This window comes from Salvelinus alpinus, chromosome 3 (assembly GCF_045679555.1).
Source record: "Salvelinus alpinus chromosome 3, SLU_Salpinus.1, whole genome shotgun sequence".
In the NCBI taxonomy this organism is placed as follows: Eukaryota; Metazoa; Chordata; class Actinopteri; order Salmoniformes; family Salmonidae; genus Salvelinus; species Salvelinus alpinus.
The window spans coordinates 104,037,933-104,062,376 of NC_092088.1; the positions used below are offsets into that span (position 1 = coordinate 104,037,933).

General features: G+C 48.1%; 1 protein-coding gene across 5 annotated transcripts in view; it reads left to right on the forward strand.

The window, feature by feature from the left end:
- Positions 1-24,444, forward strand: part of mtr (5-methyltetrahydrofolate-homocysteine methyltransferase) — a 61,402-nt gene that overhangs the window by 14,966 nt on the left and 21,992 nt on the right. For all 5 annotated transcript variants that reach the window (XM_071394725.1, XM_071394722.1, XM_071394723.1 and 2 more), the window contains 11 exons: positions 180-259; positions 2,457-2,569; positions 3,038-3,178; positions 4,081-4,266; positions 6,050-6,229; positions 7,130-7,246; positions 9,554-9,694; positions 13,069-13,158; positions 16,760-16,912; positions 22,245-22,352; positions 24,137-24,237. In XM_071394725.1, the coding sequence (XP_071250826.1) occupies positions 180-259; positions 2,457-2,569; positions 3,038-3,178; positions 4,081-4,266; positions 6,050-6,229; positions 7,130-7,246; positions 9,554-9,694; positions 13,069-13,158; positions 16,760-16,912; positions 22,245-22,352; positions 24,137-24,237 (1,410 nt within the window). The remainder of the gene's footprint in view (positions 1-179; positions 260-2,456; positions 2,570-3,037; positions 3,179-4,080; positions 4,267-6,049; positions 6,230-7,129; positions 7,247-9,553; positions 9,695-13,068; positions 13,159-16,759; positions 16,913-22,244; positions 22,353-24,136; positions 24,238-24,444) is intronic.

Genomic DNA, 24,444 nt, shown 5'->3' on the forward strand with positions numbered 1-24,444 from the left:
ATTGTCTATAGATATAGGACTGATGTATTGTCTATAGCCGTAGGACTGATGTAGGACTGACGTATTGTCTATAGATATAGGACTGATGTATTGTCTATAGATGTAGGACTGACGTATTGTCTTTAGATATAGGAGTGATAGATAATGAAACTAATATACATCTCTCTATGTGTGTGCAGGGCCATTGCTGAGAAAGTGAAGCACTGCCAGCCCAGAGTGCCTCCTACTGCCGTCTTCCAGGACTACATGCTACTCGCAGGTAGAACAACAGTAATTTAGACTGAGGTCTGTGTCCTTCCTGTCGTGGCCGTTCCAGAGCTGGTATTTATTACTGAGCTCTGTGTCCTTCCTGTCATGGCCGTTCCAGGGCTGGTATTTATTACTGAGCTCTGTCTCCTTCCTGTCATGGCCGTTCCAGGGCTGGTATTTATTACTGAGCTCTGTGTCCTTCCTGTCGTGGCCGTTCCAGGGCTGGTATTTATTACTGAGCTCTGTCTCCTTCCTGTCATGGCCGTTCCAGGGCTGGTATTTATTAGTGAGCTCTGTGTCCTTCCTGTCGTGGCCGTTCCAGGGCTGGTATTTATTACTGAGCTCTGTCTCCTTCCTGTCGTGGCCGTTCCAGGGCTGGTATTTATTACTGAGCTCTGTGTCCTTCCTGTCATGGCCGTTCCAGGGCTGGTATTTATTACTGAGCTCTGTGTCCTTCCTGTCATGGCCGTTCCAGGGCTGGTATTTATTACTGAGCTCTGTGTCCTTCCTGTCATGGCCGTTCCAGGGCTGGTATTTATTACTGAGCTCTGTGTCCTTCCTGTCGTTGGCCGTTCCAGGGCTGGTATTTATTACTGAGCTCTGTGTCCTTCCTGTCGTTGGCCGTTCCAGGGCTGGTATTTATTACTGAGCTCTGTGTCCTTCCTGTCGTGGCCGTTCCAGGGCTGGTATTTATTACTGAGCTCTGTGTCCTTCCTGTCGTGGCCGTTCCAGGGCTGGTATTTATTACTGAGCTCCTTCCTGTCGTTGGCCGTTCCAGGGCTGGTATTTATTACTGAGCTCTGTGTCCTTCCTGTCGTTGGCCGTTCCAGGGCTGGTATTTATTACTGAGCTCTGTGTCCTTCCTGTCGTGGCCGTTCCAGGGCTGGTATTTATTACTGAGCTCTGTCTCCTTCCTGTCGTTGGCCGTTCCAGGGCTGGTATTTATTACTGAGCTCTGTCTCCTTCCTGTCGTTGGCCGTTCCAGGGCTGGTATTTATTACTGAGCTCTGTGTCCTTCCTGTCGTGGCCGTTCCAGGGCTGGTATTTATTACTGAGCTCTGTGTCCTTCCTGTCATGGCCGTTCCAGGGCTGGTATTTATTACTGAGCTCTGTGTCCTTCCTGTCGTGGCCGTTCCAGGGCTGGTATTTATTACTGAGCTCTGTGTCCTTCCTGTCGTTGGCCGTTCTAGGGCTGGTATTTATTACTGAGCTCTGTGTCCTTCCTGTCATGGCCGTTCCAGGGCTGGTATTTATTACTGAGCTCTGTGTCCTTCCTGTCATGGCCGTTCCAGGGCTGGTATTTATTATTGAGCTCTGTGTCCTTCCTGTCGTTGGCCGTTCCAGGGCTGGTATTTATTATTGAGCTCTGTGTCCTTCCTGTCGTTGGCCGTTCCAGGGCTGGTATTTATTACTGAGCTCTGTGTCCTTCCTGTCATGGCCGTTCCAGGGCTGGTATTTATTATAAAGCCTTGCAGAGTAGACGTGCTGGTCTAGGATCAGTTCTGCATTTTTTTTTAGATAATACTGAATATAATGGAGTAGACCGGGAGGACCTGATCCTAGACCTGTTCTGAGATGTACCCTTCTCAGTCACGGTAGCACTGATGAATAGTAGCAGCAGACCACTGACCAGCTTTTTTATTTGACCTTTTATTTGACCTTTTATTTAACTAGGCAATTCAGTTAGGAAACAAATGTTTATTTTCAATGACAGTGGGTTACGGTGGGCAGAACGACAGATTTATACCTCGTCAGCTCAAGGGGATTCGATCTTGCAACCTTTCGGGTTACTAGGACAACTCTCTAACCATTAGGCTACCTGCAGTACCCCCTCTAACCACAGCTTGATCATATATTTTTTGTGTCACAGGTCTGGAGCCGTTCCGGATCGGTCCGTACACTGCCCCCCCCCCCCTCTAACCACTAGGCTCCCTGCCCCCCCCCCTCTAACCACTAGGCTCCCTGCCCCCCCCCCCCCCCCACAGGTCTGGAGCCGTTCCGGATCGGTCCGTACACTGCCCCCCCCCCCCTCTAACCACTAGGCTCCCTGCCCCCCCCCTCGAACCACTTGGCTCCCCTGCCCCCCCCCCCCACAGGTCTGGAGCCGTTCCGGATCGGTCCGTACACTGCCCCCCCCCCCCCCTCTAACCACTAGGCTCCCTGCAGTACCCCCTCTAACCACAGATCATATATGTTGTGTGTCACAGGTCTGGAGCCGTTCCGGATTGGTCCGTACACTAACTTCGTCAACATCGGCGAGCGTTGCAACGTGGCTGGATCGAGGAAGTTCGCCAAGTTGATCATGTCGGGAAACTACGAGGTGAACCGTCTCCCGTTATCCTCCTCGTGATGCCACCTGAATTTAAAAACCCCAGCCGAATACAGATTGCATGATCATTGTAGCGAGCAATATCTTCTCTTCTGTACCCATGTCTCGTGTACCCGGGCCATGTTCAGTAGGGCACACCGTATCAAAACGTTTTGAAACTAAAACTAAATGATGACTTATTCGACAAGTTCAGGTAGTTCCTCCCTGTTTCAGTCTATCTTCTTGTGTTTGGTGCATATTAAACACAACCCTGTGACTCAACGTGTACCGTGTCCCTGTCTGTGAACCGCTCCCTGTCTGTGAACCCTGTCTGTGAACCCTGTCTGTGAACCGGTCCCTGTCTGTGACCCGCTCCCTGTCTGTGACCCGCTCCCTGTCTGTGTACCACTCCCTGTCTGTGTACCACTCCCTGTCTGTGAACCACTCCCTGTCTGTGACCCGCTCCCTGTCTGTCTCCAGGAGGCGTTGAGCATAGCCAAGACCCAGGTGGAGATGGGAGCCCAGGTGTTGGACATCAACATGGATGAAGGGATGCTGGAGGGTCCTGCCGCCATGGCCCGGTTCTGCTGTCTCATAGCCTCCGAGCCTGACATCGCCAGGGTAGGAATCCACTGGACATTTCAAAAAGATAGATACCTGCGCACTCTCACGTTTTAATCATGTTTTCTAAACCATTTCCTGTGATACTGTACCAGAGAGGTAATGTCACTGAGCTACAGGAAGCAGAACCACATCGTTGAAGTGCTGGGAGATACAGGGGAAACAGGACCACTCTAAGAACAGAGTTCATCTATAGAATAAGTCCTTTAGACCCTTTACTAAAGCTGAAGTTCACTTACCCAGCTCTCCTAGCTGTCCTCTGAATCCTCCTCTCTCTCTCCTCTCCTAGGTACCTCTGTGTATAGACTGGTCTAACTTCCAGGTGTCCTCCCCTCTCTCTCTCCTCTCCTAGGTACCTCTGTGTATAGACTGGTCTAACTTCCAGGTGTCCTCCTCTCTCTCTCTCCTCTCCTAGGTACCTCTGTGTATAGACTGGTCTAACTTCCAGGTGTCCTCTCTCTCCTCTCCTAGGTGCCTCTGTGTATAGACTGGTCTAACTTCCAGGTGTCCTCTCTCTCTCTCTCCTCTCCTAGGTACCTCTGTGTATAGACTGGTCTAACTTCCAGGTCTCTCTCTCTCTCTCTCTCTCCTAGGTACCTCTGTGTATAGACTGGTCTAACTTCCAGGTGTCCTCTCTCTCTCTCTCCTCTCCTAGGTACCTCTGTGTATAGACTGGTCTAACGTCCAGGTGTCCTCTCTCTCCTCTCCTCTCCTAGGTACCTCTGTGTTTAGACTGGTCTAACTTCCAGGTGTCCTCCTCTCTCTCTCTCCTCTCCTAGGTACCTCTGTGTATAGACTGGTCTAACTTCCAGGTGTCCTCTCTCTCTCTCCTCTCCTAGGTACCTCTGTGTATAGACTCGTCTAACTTCCAGGTGTCCTCCTCTCTCTCTCTCCTCTCCTAGGTACCTCTGTGTATAGACTCGTCGAACTTCGAGGTGATCAAGGCGGGACTGAAGTGTTGTCAGGGGAAGTGTATCGTGAACAGCATCAGTCTGAAGGAAGGAGAAGAAGAGTTTCTCCAGAGAGCTACGACTGTTAGACGTTACGGGGCTGCCGTGGTTGTTATGGCGTTCGACGAGGAGGGTCAGGTGAGACTGACAGCTGGAAAGGAGATGGTAGGACGTACAGCGGCAAGAAAAAGTATGTGAACCCTTTGGAAATACCTGGATTTCTGCGTAAATTAGTCATCAAATTTGATCTGATCTTCATCTAAGTCACAACAATAGACAAACCCAGTCCGCTTAAACTAATAACACACAAATGATTGTATTTTTCTTGTCTATATTGAATACATCATTTAAACATTCACAGCGTAGGTTGGAGAAAGTATGTGAACTCCCGAGGCTAATGACTTTTCCAAAAGCTAATTGGAGTCAGGAGTCAGCTGACCTGGAGTCCAATCAATGAGATGAGATTGGAGATGTTGGTTAGAGCTGTCTTGCCCTATAAAAAACACTCACAAAATTTGAGTTTGCTTTTCACAAGAAGCACGGCCTGATGTGAACCATGCCTCGAACAAAAGAGATCTCAGAAGACGGAAGATTAATTGTTGACTTGCATAAAGCTGGAAAGGATTACAAAGTATCTCTAAAAGCCTCGATGTTCATCAGTCCAAGGGAAGACAAATCGTCTATAAATGGAGAAAGTTCAGCACTGTTGCTACTCTCCCTAGGAGTGGCCGTCCTGCAAAGATGACTGCAAGAGCACAGTGCAGAACGCTCAATGAGGTTAAGAAGAATCCTAGAGTGTCAGCTGAAGACTTACAGAAATCTCTGGAACATGCTAACATCTCTGTTGACGAGTCTACGATACGTAAAACACGAAACAAGAATGGTGTTCATGGGAGGATACCACAGAAGAAGCCACTGCTGTCCAAAAAACACATTGCTGCACGTCTGAAGTTTACAAAAGAGCACCTGGATGTTCCACAGCGCTACTGGCAAAATATTCTGTGGACAGATGATACTACAGTTGAGTTGTTTGGAAGGAACACACAACACTATGTGTGGAGAAAAAAAGACACAGCACACCAACATCAAAACCTCATCCCAACTGTAAAGTCTGGTGGAGGGAGCATCATGGTTTGGGGCTGCTTTGCTGCCTCAGGGCCTGGACAGCTTGCTATCATTGATGGAAAAATGAATTCCCAAGTTTATCGAGACATTTTGCAGGAGAACGTAACGCTATCTGTCCGCCAATTGAAGCTCAACAGAAGTTGGGTGATGCAACAAGACAACGACCCAAAACACAGAAGTAAATCAACAACAGAATGGCTTCAACAGAAGAAAATACACCTTCTGGAGTGGCCCAGTCAGAGTCCTGACCTCAACCTGATGGAGATGCTGTGGCCTGACCTCAAGAGAGCAGTTCACACCAGACATCCCAAGAACATTGCTGAACTGAAACAGTTTTGTAAAGAGGAACGGTCCAGAATTCCTCCTGACCGTTGTGCAGGTCTGATACACAACTACAGAAAACATTTGGTTGAGGTTATTGCTGCCAAAGGAGGGTCAACCAGTTATTAAATCCAAGGGTTCACATACTTTTCCCACCCTGCACTGTGAATGTTTACACGGTGTGTTCAATAAAGACATGAAGACATATTGTTTGTCTGTTTATTAGTTTGTCTATTGTTGTGACCTAGATGAAGATCAGATCAAATTTTATTTTTTAATTTTATGACCCAATTTATGCAGAAATCCAAGTACATTCCTAGAGGGGGGGGGGGACAGGATGTAGGTGGGGTGGGGTTCCATCCTGTGCTGCTGTGGGTGCTTGGCAGACTACTACTCCTACGACAGGGGATTGGAACCCGTTACCTCATGGATAAAAGACTGTTGTCCGGGAAACAGTCTTCTCTGGTTCCTACAGGCTACTGAGACGGAGCGCAAGGTCGAGATCTGCAGCAGAGCCTATCGTCTCCTGGTAACTCAAGTGGGCTTTGACCCCAACGACATCATCTTTGACCCCAACATCCTGACCATCGGCACGGGCATGGAGGAACACGGCGAGTACGCCATCAACTTCATCCGAGCCACCAGGCTCATCAAGGTCAGTTGAGACCGGGGTCGTGTTTCTGCTAACGCGGTCACAACACTGCTTCTTGTTTGTCACTCTCAGGGGGATTTCCTATGGGACTGTGTCTTTCTGTATTGATAGCAGTGGTGATGTCCCAGCACTCAGCTGTCCAGGGTCTGCCTGGGACAGGAGATGGATCTCTCCTCAGGGGGATTTCATAGCAGTGGTGATGTCCCAGCACTCAGCTGTCCAGGGTCTGTCTGGGACAGGAGATGGATCTCTCCTCAGGGGGATTTCATAGCAGTGGTGATGTCCCAGCACTCAGCTGTCCAGGGTCTGTCTGGGACAGGAGATGGATCTCTCCTCAGGGGGATTTCATAGCAGTGGTGATGTCCCAGCACTCAGCTGTCCAGGGTCTGTCTGAGACAGGAGATGGATCTCTCCTCAGGGGGATTTCATAGCAGTGGTGATGTCCCAGCACTCAGCTGTCCAGGGTCTGTCTGGGACAGGAGATGGATCTCTCCTCAGGGGGATTTCATAGCAGTGGTGATGTCCCAGCACTCAGCTGTCCAGGGTCTGCCTGGGACAGGAGATGGATCTCTCCTCAGGGGGATTTCATAGCAGTGGTGATGTCCCAGCACTCAGCTGTCCAGGGTCTGTCTGGGACAGGAGATGGATCTCTCCTCAGGGGGATTTCATAGCAGTGGTGATGTCCCAGCACTCAGCTGTCCAGGGTCTGTCTGGGACAGGAGATGGATCTCACTTCAGGGGGATTTCAAACACCATGCATGGCAGTGTGGGCTTCCAGGCTTTCATGTACTGACCCATACTGTGTTTTCTGTAGGAGTCTTTACCTGGGGTCAGATTCAACCTGTCCTTTTAACAGTATATATATACTACAGTATATACTATTTATATATATATTCTCTACAGGAGTTGTTGCCTGGGGCCAGGATCAGTGGAGGCCTGTCCAACCTGTCCTTCTCCTTCAGAGGCATGGAGGTCATCAGAGAGGCCATGCATGGAGCCTTCCTCTACCACGCCATCAAGGTAGGTGGAGTCTTCCTCTACCACGCCATCAAGGTAGGTGGAGTCTTCCTCTACCACGCCATCAAGGTAGGTGGAGTCTTCCTCTACCACGCCATCAAGGTAGGTGGAGCCTTCCTCTACCACGCCATCAAGGTAGGTGGAGCCTTCCTCTACCACGCCATCAAGGTAGGTGGAGTCTTCCTCTACCACGCCATCAAGGTAGGTGGAGTCTTCCTCTACCACGCCATCAAGGTAGGTGGAGTCTTCCTCTACCACGCCATCAAGGTAGGTGGAGTCTTCCTCTACCGCTCCATCAAGGTAGGTGGAGCCTTCCTCTACCACGCCATCAAGGTGGGTGGAGTCTTCCTCTATCACGCCATCAAGGTAGGTGGAGTCTTCCTCTACCACGCCATCAAGGTAGGTGGAGCCTTCCTCTATCACGCCATCAAGGTAGGTGGAGCCTTCCTCTATCACGCCATCAAGGTAGGTGGAGCCTTCCTCTATCACGCCATCAAGGTAGGTGGAGTCTTCCTCTACCACGCCATCAAGGTAGGTGGAGCCTTCCTCTACCACGCCATCAAGGTGGGTGGAGTCTTCCTCTATCACGCCATCAAGGTGGGTGGAGTCTTCCTCTATCACGCCATCAAGGTAGGTGGAGTCTTCCTCTACCACGCCATCAAGGTAGGTGGAGCCTTCCTCTACCACGCCATCAAGGTGGGTGGAGTCTTCCTCTATCACGCCATCAAGGTGGGTGGAGTCTTCCTCTATCACGCCATCAAGGTGGGTGGAGTCTTCCTCTATCACGCCATCAAGGTGGGTGGAGTCTTCCTCTATCACGCCATCAAGGTAGGTGGAGCCTTCCTCTACCACGCCATCAAGGTGGGTGGAGTCTTCCTCTCACGCCATCAAGGGAGGTGGAGCCTTCCTCTATCACGCCATCAAGGTAGGTCGACATCTAGCTAGCTACCGGCCCTACTACGTTACCACTGCATGAGTCAGCCAGTGGCTATCGGCATCTAGCTAGCTACCGGCCCTACTACGTTAGCACTGCATGAGTCAGCCAGTGGCTATCGGCATCTAGCTAGCTACCGGCCCTACTACGTTACCACTGCATGAGTCAGCCAGTGGCTATCGGCATCTAGCTAGCTACCGACCCTATTACGTTAGCCAGTGGCTATCGACATCTAGCTAGCTACGGCCCTACTACGTTACCACTGCATGAGTCAGCCAGTGGCTATCGGCATCTAGCTAGCTACCGACCCTATTACGTTAGCCAGTGGCTATCGACATCTAGCTAGCTACGGCCCTACTACGTTACCACTGCATGAGTCAGCCAGTGGCTATCGGCATCTAGCTAGCTACCGGCCCTACTACGTTAGCACTGCATGAGTCAGCCAGTGGCTATCGGCATCTAGCTAGCTACCGGCCCTACTACGTTACCACTGCATGAGTCAGCCAGTGGCTATCGGCATCTAGCTAGCTACCGACCCTATTACGTTAGCCAGTGGCTATCGACATCTAGCTAGCTACGGCCCTACTACGTTACCACTGCATGGGTCAGCCAGTGGCTATCGACATCTAGCTAGCTACCGACCCTATTACGTTAGCCAGTGGCTATCGACATCTAGCTAGCTACGGCCCTACTACGTTACCACTGCATGAGTCAGCCAGTGGCTTTCGACATCTAGCTAGCTACGGCCCTATTACTTTAGCCAGTGGCTATCGACATCTAGCTAGCTACCGGCCCTACTACGTTAGCCAGTGGCTATCGACATCTAGCTAGCTACGGCCCTACTACGTTAGCCAGTGGCTATCGACATCTAGCTAGCTACCGGCCCTACTACGTTAGCCAGTGGCTATCGACATCTAGCTAGCTACGGCCCTATTACGTTAGCCAGTGGCTATCGACATCTAGCTAGCTACCGGCCCTACTACGTTAGCCAGTGGCTATCGACATCTAGCTAGCTACGGCCCTACTACGTTACCACTGCATGAGTCAGCCAGTGGCTATCGACATCTAGCTAGCTACCGGCCCTACTACGTTAGCCAGTGGCTATCGACATCTAGCTAGCTACGGCCCTATTACGTTAGCCAGTGGCTATCGACATCTAGCTAGCTACCGGCCCTACTACGTTAGCCAGTGGCTATCGACATCTAGCTAGCTACGGCCCTACTACGTTACCACTGCATGAGTCAGCCAGTGGCTATCGACATTTAGCTAGCTACCGGCCCTACTACGTTAGCCAGTGGCTATCGACATCTAGCTAGCTACGGCCCTACTACGTTACCACTGCATGAGTAACCCTGTTGTCCTGCTGTCTCCTATAGGACGGTATGGACATGGGCATAGTGAACGCTGGCAGCCTGCCTGTCTATGATGATATTGACAAGGAGCTCCTGCTCATGTGCGAGAATCTCATCTGGAACAAAGACCCGGAGGCCACAGAGAAACTACTGCTGTACGCACAGGTATATGGTTTACACACTACAGTACATATCCTAGTATAACAGGTATATGGTTTACACAGTACAGTACATATCCTAGTATAACAGGTATATGGTTTACACAGTACAGTACATATCCTAGTATAACAGGTATATGGTTTACACAGTACAGTACATATCCTAGTATAACTGCTGCTGCTGTACGCACAGGTATATGGTTTACACACTACAGTACATATCCTAGTATAACAGGTATATGGTTTACACAGTACAGTACATATCCTAGTATAACAGGTATATGGTTTACACAGTACAGTACATATCCTAGTATAACAGGTATATGGTTTACACAGTACAGTACATATCCTAGTATAACAGGTATATGGTTTACACAGTACAGTACATATCCTAGTAAACATACTGTGCCTGTATGCACAGGTATATGATTTACACAGTACAGTACATATCCTAGTATAACTTACTGTGCTTGTAGTCACAGGTATATGGTTTACACAGTACAGTACATATCCTAGTATAACATACTGTGCCTGTATGCACAGGTATATGATTTACACAGTACAGTACATATCCTAGTATAACTTACTGTGCTTGTAGTCACAGGTATATGGTTTACACAGTACAGTACATATCCTAGTATAACTTACTGTGCTTGTATGCAACGGTACATTGCCTTCGGGAAAGAATTCAGACCCCTTCGACTTTTCCCACATTTTGTTACGTTACAGCCTTATTCTAAAATGGATTAAAGATTATTTTCCCTCAGCGATCTACACACAATATCCCTTAATGACAAAGCGAAAACGTGTTTTTTTAGAAATGTTGCCAAATTTGTTCAACAGAAATATCTTATTTATGTAAGTATTCAGACCCTTTGCTATGACACTCTAAATTGAGCTCAGGTGCATCCTGTTTCCATTGATCATCCTTGAGATGTTTCTACAACTTGATTGGAGTCCACCTGTGGTAAATTAAATTGATTGGACATGATTTGGAAGGTACACACCTGTCTATATAAGGTCCCACAGTTGACAGTGAATGTCAGAGCAAAAACCAAGCCAGGTCGATGGAATTGTCAGTAGAGCTCCAAGACTGGATTGTGTCGAGGCACAGATCTGGGGAAGGGTACCAAAACATTTCTGCAGCATTGAAGGTCCCCAAGAACACAGTGGCCTCCATCATTCTTAAATGTAAGAAGTTTTGAACCACCAAGACTCTTCCTAGAGCTGGCCGCCCGGACAAACTGAGGAATCGGGGGAGAAGGGCCTTGGTCAGGGAGGGGACCAAGAACCCGGTGGTCCCTCTGACAGAGCTCTAGAGTTCCCCTGTGGAGATGGGAGTAACTTCCAGAAGGACAACCATCTCTGTAGCACTCCACCAATCAGACCTTTATGGTAGAGTGGCCAGACGGAAGCCACTCCTCAGTAAAAGGCACATGACTGTCAGACCATGAGAAACAAGATTCTCTGGTCTGATGAAACCAAGATTGAACTCTTTGACCTGAATGCCAAGCGTCACGTCTGGAGGAAACCTGCCACCATCCCTACGGTGAAGCATGGTGGTAGCAGAATCATGCTGTGGGGATGTTTTTCAGTGGCAGGGACTGGGAGACTAGTCAGGATCGAGGGAAAGATGAACAGAGCAAAGTTCAGAGATCCTTGATGAAAATTTGCTCCAGAGCGCTCAGGACCTCAGACTGGGGTGAAGGTTCACCTTCCAACAGGACAATGACTCTAAACACACAGCCAAGACAACGCAGGAGTGGCTTCGAGACAAGTCTTTGAATGTCCTTGAGTGGCCCAGCCAGAGCCCGGACTTGAACCCGATCGAACATCTCTGGAGAGACCTGAAAATAGCTGTGCAGCGACACTCCCCATCCAACCTGACAGAGCTTGAGAGGATCTACAGAGAAGAATGGGAGAAACTCCCCAAATACAGGTGTGCCAAGCTTGTTGTGTCATACCCACGAAGAATCAAGGCTGTAATCGCTGCCAAAGGTGCTTTAACAAAGTACTTAGTAAAGGGTCTGAATACTTATGTAAACTAGCAAACATAAAAAAAAACTGTTTTTGCTTTGTCATTATGGGGTGTATTGTGTGTAGATTGATGAGGAAAATAAACAATACATTTTAGAATAAGGCTGTAATGTAACAAATGTGGAAGAAGTCAAGTGGTCTGAATACTTGCCAAAGGCTCTGCATATGGTTTACACACTACAGTACATATCCTAGTATAACGTACTGTGCCGGTATGCAACAGGTTTGTGCTTTACACACAGTACATATTCTGCTATATGAACAGGTACATACTGGTCCACCTGGTTAACACAGTACATATTCTGCTATATGAACAGGTACATACTGGTCCACCTGGTTAACACAGTACATATTCTGCTGTATGAACAGGTACATACTGGTCCACCTGGGTAACACAGTACATATTCTGCTATATGAACAGGTACATACTGGTCCACCTGGTTAACACAGTACATATTCTGCTGTATGAACAGGTACATACTGGTCCACCTGGTTAACACAGTACATATTCTGCTGTATGAACAGGTATATACTGGTCCACCTAGTTAACACAGTACATATTCTGCTATATGAACAGGTACATACTGGTACACCTGGTTAGCACAGTACATATTCTGCTGTATGAACAGGTATATACTGGTCCACCTGGTTAACACAGTACATATTCTGCTGTATGAACAGGTACATACTGGTCCACCTGGGTAACACAGTACATATTCTGCTGTATGAACAGGTACATACTGTTCCACCTGGGTAACACAGTACATATTCTGCTGTATGAACAGGTACATACTGTTCCACCTGGGTAACACAGTACATATATTGCTGTATGAACAGGTACATACTGTTCCACCTGGGTAACACAGTACATATTCTGCTGTATGAACAGGTACATACTGTTCCACCTGGGTAACACAGTACATATTCTGCTGTATGAACAGGTATATACTGGTCCACCTAGTTAACACAGTACATATTCTGCTGTATGAACAGGTACATACTGGTACACCTGGTTAGCACAGTACATATTCTGCTGTATGAACAGGTACATACTGGTCCACCTGGTTAACACAGTACATATTCTGCTGTATGAACAGGTATATACTGGTCCACCTAGTTAACACAGTACATATTCTGCCGTATGAACAGGTATATACTGGTCCACCTGGTTAACACAGTACATATTCTGCTGTATGAACAGGTACATACTGGTCCACCTGGTAAACACAGTACATGTCCTGTAACTCTGTGGCTGTATGTCCCTGCTCGCTGGGGTTACCTGATCCCTAGTACAGTATACTAGTTCCCATAGTTGTTCTCTGAAGAGAATCCTGTCGTTTTCAGAGCTGTGCCAAAGGAGGGAAGAAGGTGGTCCAGACGGATGAGTGGCGAGAGGGAACTGTGGAGGAGAGGCTGGAGTATGGGCTCATCAAGGTTAGTATAGTATGGGCTCATCAAGGTTAGTATAGTATGGGCTCATCAAGGTTAGTATAGTATGGGCTCATCAAGGTTAGTATAGTATGGGCTCATCAAGGTTAGTATAGTATGGGCTCATCAAGGTTAGTAGGAGAGAGGCTGGAGTATGGGCTCATCAAGGTTAGTATAGTATGGGCTCATCAAGGTTAGTATAGTATGGGCTCATCAAGGTTAGTAGGAGAGAGGCTGGAGTATGGGCTCGTCAAGGTTAGTATAGTATGGGCTCATCAAGGTTAGTAGGAGAGAGGCTGGAGTATGGGCTCATCAAGGTTAGTAGGAGAGAGGCTGGAGTATGGGCTCATCAAGGTTAGTATAGTATGGGCTCATCAAGGTTAGTATAGTGTGGGCTCATCGAGGTTAGTATAGTATGGGCTCATCAAGGTTAGTATAGTATGGGCTCATCAAGGTTAGTATAGTGTGGGCTCATCAAGGTTAGTAGGAGAGAGGCTGGAGTATGGGCTCATCAAGGTTAGTATAGTATGGGCTCATCAAGGTTAGTATAGTATGGGCTCATCAAGGTTAGTATAGTATGGGCTCATCAAGGTTAGTATAGTATGGGCTCATCAAGGTTAATATAGTATGGGCTCATCAAGGTTAGTAGGAGAGAGGCTGGAGTATGGGTTCATCAAGGTTAGTAGGAGAGAGGCTGGAGTATGGGGTCATCAAGGTTAGTATAGTATGGGTTCATCAAGGTTAGTAGGAGAGAGGCTGGAGTATGGGGTCATCAAGGTTAGTATAGTATGGGTTCATCAAGGTTAGTATAGTATGGGCTCATCAAGGTTAGTAGGAGAGAGGCTGGAGTATGGGCTCATCAAGGTTAGTAGGAGAGAGGCTGGAGTATGGGCTCATCAAGGTTAGTATAGTATGGGCTCATCAAGGTTAGTATAGTGTGGGCTCATCGAGGTTAGTATAGTATGGGCTCATCAAGGTTAGTATAGTATGGGCTCATCAAGGTTAGTATAGTGTGGGCTCATCAAGGTTAGTAGGAGAGAGGCTGGAGTATGGGCTCATCAAGGTTAGTATAGTATGGGCTCATCAAGGTTAGTATAGTATGGGCTCATCAAGGTTAATATAGTATGGGCTCATCAAGGTTAATATAGTATGGGCTCATCAAGGTTAATATAGTATGGGCTCATCAAGGTTAGTAGGAGAGAGGCTGGAGTATGGGTTCATCAAGGTTAGTAGGAGAGAGGCTGGAGTATGGGGTCATCAAGGTTAGTATAGTATGGGTTCATCAAGGTTAGTATAGTATGGGTTCATCAAGGTTAGTAGGAGAGATGCTGATGCTCCAGATACTCAACTAGTCTAAAGAAGGCCAGTTTATGGCTTCTTTAACTTCTTCTGGCTGCAGCCCGACGTCGGTACACTTATGACAACAGCCAGCTCAAGTGCAGGGCGCGAAATTCAAAATATATATTTTTTAAATATTTAACTTTCACACATTAACAAGTCCAATACAGCATATGAAAGGTACACATCTTGTGAATCCAGCCAACATGTCCGATTTTTAAAATGTTTTACAGCGAAAACACCACGTATATTTATGTTAGCTCACCACCAAATACAAAAAAGGACAGACATTTTTCACAGCACAGGTAGCATGCACAAAGCCAACCTAACTAACCAAGAACCAACCAAACTAACCAACAAACAACTTCATCAGATGACAGTCTTATAACATGTTATTCAATAAATCTATGTTTTGTTCGAAAAATGTGCATATTTCAGGTATAAATCATAGTTTACATTGCAGCTACAATCAGAAATTGCACCGAAAGCAGACAGAATAATTACAGACACCAACGCCAAATAACTAAATACTCATCATAAAACATTTCTGAAAAATACATAGTGTACAGCAATTGAAAGACAGGCATCTTGTGATTCCAGACAATATTTCCGATTTATCAAGTGTTTTACAGCGAAAACACAATATAGCGTTATATTAGCTTACCACAATAGCCAAAAACACAAGCAATTTCCCAGTAGCAAAAGTAAGCGATCGTAACAAACAAGCAAAAGATATATAATTTTTTACTAACCTTGATTTTCTTCCTCAGATGACAGTCCTATAACATCAGGTTATACATACACTTATGTTTTGTTCGAAAATGTGCATATTTAGAGCTGAAATCAATGGTTACACATTGTGCTAACTTAGCTACTTTTTCCCACTACGTCCGGATTTTTCCTGACACTTTTTCTGACACACATATTCTGACCAAATAGCTATTCATAAACATAACAAAAAAATACATGTTGTATAGGAAATGATAGATCCATTAGTTCTTAATGAAATCGCAGTGTTAGAATTCTAAAAATAACTTCATTACGATATGCAGCTTCGGTATAGCTTAGAGTACCCAAACGTTGGGCGCCCACGACTAGTTCACATGTACGACAGATATATGAAATAGCATCAAAAAATGTTTCTTACTTTTGCTGATCTTTCATCAGAATGTTGGACAAGGTGTCCTTTGTCCAGAACAATCGTTGTTTGGATTTAGAACGGCAACTTTCCCTCTTCATTTAGCAAGCGCACTAGCCAAGTGGCACGGATCTCTCCATCGTCAACAAAGTCAGAGAACGGAACACGGCAAAACTCCCGAAAAAATTTCAATAATCTGATTAAACTATATTGAAAAAACATACTTTACGATGATATGGTCACATGTATCAAATAAAATCAAAGCCGGAGATAGTAGTCGTCCATAACGGCAGCTAAACAGAAGGCAATCCCACTGTCCACCTCGCGCTCCCCAGAGTACCGGAAATGAGGGACACGTCATACAAAGAGCTTGTATTCCACTTCAGACCAAGATAAACACTAAATTTCTTCTCTCACAGCCTCTTGACATCCAGGGGAAGGTCTATGAAGTGCACGTAGACTCTTACGTATCATGCCCATGTATAGGCAGGAAGAAGAACAGAGCCTCGATTTCAGGCTTTCCACTTCCTGGTCAGGAAGTTTGTGCCAAATGAGTTCTGTTTGACTCACAGATATAATTCAAACGGTTTTAGAAACTAGAGAGTGTTTTCTATCCAATAGTAATAATAATATGCATATTGTACGAGCAAGAATTGAGTACGAGGCCGTTTGAAATGGGCACCTTTAATCAGAGCTACTCAATACTGCCCCTGCAGCCATAAAAAGTTAATAAGGACAACAGTTTTCAGTCATGCTAACATAATTACAAAAGGGTTTTCTAATGATAAATTAGCCTTTTAAAATGATAAACTTGGATTAGCTAACACAACGTGCCATTGGAACACAGGAGTGATGGTTGCTGATAATGGGCCTCTGTAGATATTCCATTAAAAATCTGATGTTTCCAGCTACGATACTACACTGTATTTCTGATCAATTTGATGTCATTTTAATGGACAAAAAAATTTGCTTTTCTTTCAAAAACAAGGACCCCAAACTTTTGAACAGTAGTGTATATCTAATAAAAAATGTTTTTGTCAAAACTGTACCGATAAATGTAAGGTACAAATCTCCCTCTTTCTCCATCACAATTACTATCGATATCCCTTCTGTCTCTCTCACTGTTTCCAGGGTATAGATAAGTATGTGGTAGAGGATACAGAGGAGGCCAGGTCCCAGGCTGAGCTCTATCCGAGGCCCCTACACGTCATCGAGGGGCCCCTGATGAACGGCATGAAGGTGGTGGGGGACCTGTTTGGAGCTGGGAAGATGTTCCTACCTCAGGTAGGGGGGGAAGAGATGGAGGAGTGCACAGATCCTAGATATCCTCAGGTAGGGGAGAAGAGATATCCTCAGGTAGGAGGGAAGAGATAGGAGTGCACAGATCCTAGATATCCTCAGGTAGGGGGGAAGAGATATCCTCAGGTAGGAGGGAAGAGATTTCCTCAGGTAGGAGGGAAGAGAGAGAGGAGTGCACAGATCCTAGATATCCTCAGGTAGGAGGGGGAAGAGATATATCCTCAGGTAGGAGGGGGAAGAGATATATCCTCAGGTAGGAGGGGGAAGAGAGATATCCTCAGGTAGGAGGGAAGAGATTTCCTCAGGTAGGAGGGGGAAGAGATATCCTCAGGTAGGGGGGAAGAGATATCCTCAGGTAGGGGGGAAGAGATATATCCTCAGGTAGGAGGGAAGAGAGAGAGGAGTGCACAGATCCTAGATATCCTCAGGTAGGAGGGGGAAGAGATATAACCTCAGGTAGGAGGGGGAAGAGATATATCCTCAGGTAGGAGGGGGAAGAGATATATCCTCAGGTAGGAGGGGGAAGAGATATCCTCAGGTAGGGGGGAAGAGATATCCTCAGGTAGGGGGGAAGAGATATCCTCAGGTAGGAGGGAAGAGAGAGAGGAGTGCACAGATCCTAGATATCCTCAGGTAGGAGGGGGAAGAGATATATCCTCAGGTAGGAGGGGGAAGAGATATATCCTCAGGTAGGAGGGGGAAGAGATATATCCTCAGGTAGGAGGGGGAAGAGATATATCCTCAGGTAGGAGGGGAAGAGATATATCCTCAGGTAGGAGGGGGAAGAGATATATCCTCAGGTAGGAGGGGGAAGAGATATATCCTCAGGTAGGAGGGGGAAGAGATATATCCTCAGGTAGGAGGGGGAAGAGATATATCCTCAGGTAGGAGGGGGAAGAGATATATCCTCAGGTAGGAGGGGAAGAGATATATCCTCAGGTAGGAGGGGGAAGAGATATCCTCAGGTAGGAGGGAAGAGAGAGAGGAGTGCACAGATCCTAGATATCCTCAGGTAGGAGGGGGAAGAGATATATCCTCAGGTAGGAGGGGGAAGAGATATATCCTCAGGTAGGAGGGGGAAGAGATATATCCTCAGGTAGGAGGGGGAAGAGATATATCCTCAGGTAGGAGGGGAAGAGATATATCCTCAGGTAGGAGGGGAAGAGATATATCCTCAGGTAGGAGGGGGAAGAGATATATCCTCAGGTAGGAGGGGGAAGAGATATATCCTCAGGTAGGAGGGGGAAGAGATATATCCTCAGGTAGGAGGGGGAAGAGATATATCCTCAGGTAGGAGGGGGAAGAGATATATCCTCAGGTAGGAGGGGGAAGAGATATATCCTCAGGTAGGAGGGGGAAGAGATATATCCTCAGGTAGGAGGGGGAAGAGATATATCCTCAGGTAGGAGGGGGAAGAGATATCCTCAGGTAGGAGGGGGAAGACATATCCTCAGGTAGGGGGGGGAGAGATATATCCTCAGGTAGGAGGGGGAAGAGATATATCCTCAGGTAGGAGGGGGAAGAGATATATCCTCAGGTAGGAGGGGGAAGAGATATCCTCAGGTAGGAGGGGGAAGAGATATCCTCAGGTAGGAGGGGGAAGACATATCCTCAGGTAGGAGGGGGAAGACATATCCTCAGGTAGGAGGGGGAAGAGATATATCCTCAGGTAGGAGGGGGAAGAGATATATCCTCAGGTAGGAGGGGGAAGACATATCCTCAGGTAGGAGGGGGAAGACATATCCTCAGGTAGGGGGGGAAGAGATATATCCTCAGGTAGGAGGGGGAAGAGATATATCCTCAGGTAGGAGGGGGAAGAGATATCCTCAGGTAGGGGGGAAGAGATATCCTCAGGTAGGGGGGAAGAGATATCCTCAGGTAGGAGGGAAGAGAGAGAGGAGTGCACAGATCCTAGATATCCTCAGGTAGGAGGGGGAAGAGATATATCCTCAGGTAGGAGGGGGAAGAGATATATCCTCAGGTAGGAGGGGAAGAGATATATCCTCAGGTAGGAGGGGGAAGAGATATATCCTCAGGTAGGAGGGGGAAGAGATATATCCTCAGGTAGGAGGGGGAAGAGATATATCCTCAGGTAGGAGGGGGAAGAGATATATCCTCAGGTAGGAGGGGGAAGAGATATATCCTCAGTTAGGAGGGGGAAGAGATATATCCTCAGGTAGGAGGGGGAAGAGATATATCCTCAGGTAGGAGGGGAAGAGATATATCCTCAGGTAGGAGGGGGAAGAGATATCCTCAGGTAGAAGGGAAGAGAGAGAGGAGTGCACAGATCCTAGATATCCTCAGGTAGGAGGGGAAAGAGATATATCCTCAGGTAGGAGGGGGAAGAGATATATCCTCAGGTAGGAGGGGGAAGAGATATATCCTCAGGTAGGAGGGGGAAGAGATATATCCTCAGGTAGGAGGGGGAAGAGATATATCCTCAGGTAGGAGGGGAAGAGATATATCCTCAGGTAGGAGGGGGAAGAGATATATCCTCAGGTAGGAGGGGGAAGAGATATATCCTCAGGTAGGAGGGGGAAGAGATATATCCTCAGGTAGGAGGGGGAAGAGATATATCCTCAGGTAGGAGGGGGAAGAGATATATCCTCAGGTAGGAGGGGGAAGAGATATATCCTCAGGTAGGAGGGGGAAGAGATATATCCTCAGGTAGGAGGGGGAAGAGATATATCCTCAGGTAGGAGGGGGAAGACATATCCTCAGGTAGGGGGGGGAAGAGATATCCTCAGGTAGGAGGGGGAAGAGATATATCCTCAGGTAGGAGGGGGAAGAGATATATCCTCAGGTAGGAGGGGGAAGAGATATCCTCAGGTAGGAGGGGGAAGACATATCCTCAGGTAGGAGGGGGAAGAGATATATCCTCAGGTAGGAGGGGGAAGAGATATATCCTCAGGTAGGAGGGGGAAGACATATCCTCAGGTAGGAGGGGGAAGACATATCCTCAGGTAGGGGGGGGAAGAGATATATCCTCAGGTAGGAGGGGGAAGAGATATATCCTCAGGTAGGAGGGGGAAGAGATATCCTCAGGTAGGGGGGAAGAGATATCCTCAGGTAGGAGGGAAGAGAGAGAGGAGTGCACAGATCCTAGATATCCTCAGGTAGGAGGGGGAAGAGATATATCCTCAGGTAGGAGGGGGAAGAGATATATCCTCAGGTAGGAGGGGGAAGAGATATATCCTCAGGTAGGAGGGGGAAGAGATATATCCTCAGGTAGGAGGGGAAGAGATATATCCTCAGGTAGGAGGGGGAAGAGATATATCCTCAGGTAGGAGGGGGAAGAGATATATCCTCAGGTAGGAGGGGGAAGAGATATATCCTCAGGTAGGAGGGGGAAGAGATATATCCTCAGGTAGGAGGGGGAAGAGATATATCCTCAGGTAGGAGGGGGAAGAGATATATCCTCAGGTAGGAGGGGAAGAGATATATCCTCAGGTAGGAGGGGGAAGAGATATCCTCAGGTAGGAGGGAAGAGAGAGAGGAGTGCACAGATCCTAGATATCCTCAGGTAGGAGGGGGAAGAGATATATCCTCAGGTAGGAGGGGGAAGAGATATATCCTCAGGTAGGAGGGGGAAGAGATATATCCTCAGGTAGGAGGGGGAAGAGATATATCCTCAGGTAGGAGGGGGAAGAGATATATCCTCAGGTAGGAGGGGAAGAGATATATCCTCAGGTAGGAGGGGAAGAGATATATCCTCAGGTAGGAGGGGGAAGAGATATATCCTCAGGTAGGAGGGGGAAGAGATATATCCTCAGGTAGGAGGGGGAAGAGATATATCCTCAGGTAGGAGGGGGAAGAGATATATCCTCAGGTAGGAGGGGGAAGAGATATATCCTCAGGTAGGAGGGGGGAGAGATATATCCTCAGGTAGGAGGGGGAAGAGATATATCCTCAGGTAGGAGGGGGAAGAGATATATCCTCAGGTAGGAGGGGGAAGAGATATATCCTCAGGTAGGAGGGGAAGAGATATATCCTCAGGTAGGAGGGGGAAGAGATATATCCTCAGGTAGGAGGGGGAAGAGATATATCCTCAGGTAGGAGGGGGAAGAGATATATCCTCAGGTAGGAGGGGGAAGAGATATATCCTCAGGTAGGAGGGGGAAGAGATATATCCTCAGGTAGGAGGGGAAGAGATATATCCTCAGGTAGGAGGGGGAAGAGATATCCTCAGGTAGGAGGGAAGAGAGAGAGGAGTGCACAGATCCTAGATATCCTCAGGTAGGAGGGGGAAGAGATATATCCTCAGGTAGGAGGGGGAAGAGATATATCCTCAGGTAGGAGGGGGAAGAGATATATCCTCAGGTAGGAGGGGGAAGAGATATATCCTCAGGTAGGAGGGGAAGAGATATATCCTCAGGTAGGAGGGGAAGAGATATATCCTCAGGTAGGAGGGGGAAGAGATATATCCTCAGGTAGGAGGGGGAAGAGATATATCCTCAGGTAGGAGGGGGAAGAGATATATCCTCAGGTAGGAGGGGGAAGAGATATATCCTCAGGTAGGAGGGGGAAGAGATATATCCTCAGGTAGGAGGGGGAAGAGATATATCCTCAGGTAGGAGGGGGAAGAGATATATCCTCAGGTAGGAGGGGGAAGAGATATATCCTCAGGTAGGAGGGGGAAGAGATATATCCTCAGGTAGGAGGGGGAAGAGATATATCCTCAGGTAGGAGGGGGAAGAGATATATCCTCAGGTAGGAGGGGGAAGAGATATATCCTCAGGTAGGAGGGGGAAGAGATATATCCTCAGGTAGGAGGGGGAAGAGATATATCCTCAGGTAGGAGGGGGAAGAGATATATCCTCAGGTAGGAGGGGGAAGAGATATATCCTCAGGTAGGAGGGGGAAGAGATATATCCTCAGGTAGGAGGGGGAAGAGATATATCCTCAGGTAGGAGGGGGAAGAGATATATCCTCAGGTAGGAGGGGGAAGAGATATATCCTCAGGTAGGAGGGGGAAGAGATATATCCTCAGGTAGGGGGGGGGAGAGATATCCTCAGGTAGGGGGGGGGAGAGATATCCTCAGGTAGGAGGAGGGAAGAGATATCCTCAGGTAGGAGGGGGAAGACATATCCTCAGGTAGGAGGGAAGAGATATCCTCAGGTAGGGGGGGGGGAGATATCCTCAGGTAGGGGGAGGGGAGAGATATCCTCAGGTAGAGGGGGAAGAGATATCCTCAGGGGGGGAAGAGATATCCTCAGGTAGGAGGGAAGAGATCACAGAGGAGATACTATAAGAGGTATCTATTCTTCTCATGATCCTGTCTGTGTCTGTCCGTCTGTCTATCTGTCTATCTAACAGGTGATAAAATCAGCCCGTGTGATGAAGAAGGCGGTAGCCCACCTGATCCCCTTCATGGAGAAGGAGAGAGAGGCCATGATGCTGGCATCAGGATCAGTGGAGGAGATTGTGAGTCTGTCTGTCTGTCTGTCCGTCTGTCTCTCTGTCTGTACTGGCATCAGGATCAGTGGAGGAGATTGTGAGTCTGTCTGTCCGTCTGTCTCTCTGTACTGGCATCAGGATCAGTGGAGGAGATTGTGAGTCTGTCTCTCTGTACTGGCATCAGGATCAGTGGAGGAGATTGTGAGTCTGTCTGTCCGCCTGTCTGTCCGTCTGTCTCTGTCTGTCTCTGTATTGGCATCAGGATCAGTGGAGGAGATTGTGAGTCTGTCTGTCCACCTGTCTGTCCGTCTGTCTCTGTCTGTCTCTCTGTACTGGCATCAGGATCAGTGGAGGAGATTGTGAGTCTGTCTGTCTGTCCACCTGTCTCTACAGTCTGTTTCTGTCTGTCCGTCTGTCTGTCCCACCTGTCTGTCCGTCTGTCTCTACAGTCTGTTTCTGTCTGTCCCACCTGTCTGTCTGTCCGTCTGTCTGTCCGTCTGTCTGTCCACCTGTCTGTCTGTCCGTCTGTCTGTCCACCTGTCTGTCCGTCTGTCTCTACAGTCTGTTTCTGTCTGTCCGTCTCATCACAGCTCTACATTAATACTGAGGAGGTTTTTCATCTTCAACACGTTTAACATCACAGTGAAGGGACTGATTCATCTCTCCTCTACATTAATGATCTCTGTTATGACCCCTACCAGGGGACCATAGTGTTGGCCACAGTGAAGGGACTGATTCATCTCTCCTCTACAGTAATGATCTCTGTTAGGATCCCTACCAGGACACCATAGTGCTGGCCACAGTGAAGGGACTGATTCATCTCTCCTCTACATTAATGTTCTCTGTTAGGACCCCTACCGGGGGACCATAGTGCTGGTCACAGTGAAGGGGCTGATTCATCTCTCCTCTCTGTTAGGACCCCTACCAGGGGACCATAGTGTTGGCCACAGTGAAGGGACTGATTCATCTCTCCTCTACAGTAATGATCTCTGTTAGGATCCCTGCCAGGACACCATAGTGCTGGTCACAGTGAAGGGACTGACTCACCTCTCCTCTACATTAATTATCTCTGTTAGGATCCCTACCAGGACACCATAGTGTTGGCAACAGTGAAGGGACTGATTCATCTCTCCTCTACATTAATGTTCTCTGTTAGGACCCCTACCGGGGGACCATAGTGCTGGTCACAGTGAAGGGGCTGATTCATCTCTCCTCTCTGTTAGGACCCCTACCAGGGGACCATAGTGTTGGCCACAGTGAAGGGACTGATTCATCTCTCCTCTACAGTAATGATCTCTGTTAGGATCCCTACCAGGGGACCATAGTGCTGGTCACAGTGAAGGGGCTGATTCATCTCTCCTCTCTGTTAGGACCCCTACCAGGGGACCATAGTGTTGGCCACAGTGAAGGGACTGATTCATCTCTCCTCTACAGTAATGATCTCTGTTAGGATCCCTGCCAGGACACCATAGTGCTGGCCACAGTGAAGGGACTGATTCATCTCTCCTCTACATTAATGTTCTCTGTTAGGACCCCTACCGGGGGACCATAGTGCTGGTCACAGTGAAGGGGCTGATTCATCTCTCCTCTCTGTTAGGACCCCTACCAGGACACCATAGTGCTGGCCACAGTGAAGGGACTGATTCATCTCTCCTCTACATTAATGTTCTCTGTTAGGACCCCTACCGGGGGACCATAGTGCTGGTCACAGTGAAGGGGCTGATTCACCTCTCCTCTCTGTTAGGACCCCTACCAGGGGACCATAGTGCTGGTCACAGTGAAGGGACTGATTCACCTCTCCTCTCTGTTAGGACCCCTACCAGGGGACCATAGTGCTGGCCACAGTGAAGGGAGATGTCCACGACATCGGAAAGAACATTGTAGGAGTGGTGCTGGGCTGTAACAACTTCAGGTACGGGTGTGTCCTTAGGGAGGAGGGGGGAGAGGGACCAGGGAGGAGGGGGGAGAGGGACCAGGGAGGAGGGGGAGAGGGACCAGGGAGGAGGGGAGGGAGAGGGACCAGGGAGGAGGGGAGGGAGAGGGACCAGGGAGGAAGGGAGGGAGAGGGACCAGGGAGGAAGGGAGGGAGAGGGACCAGGGAGGAAGGGAGGGAGAGGGA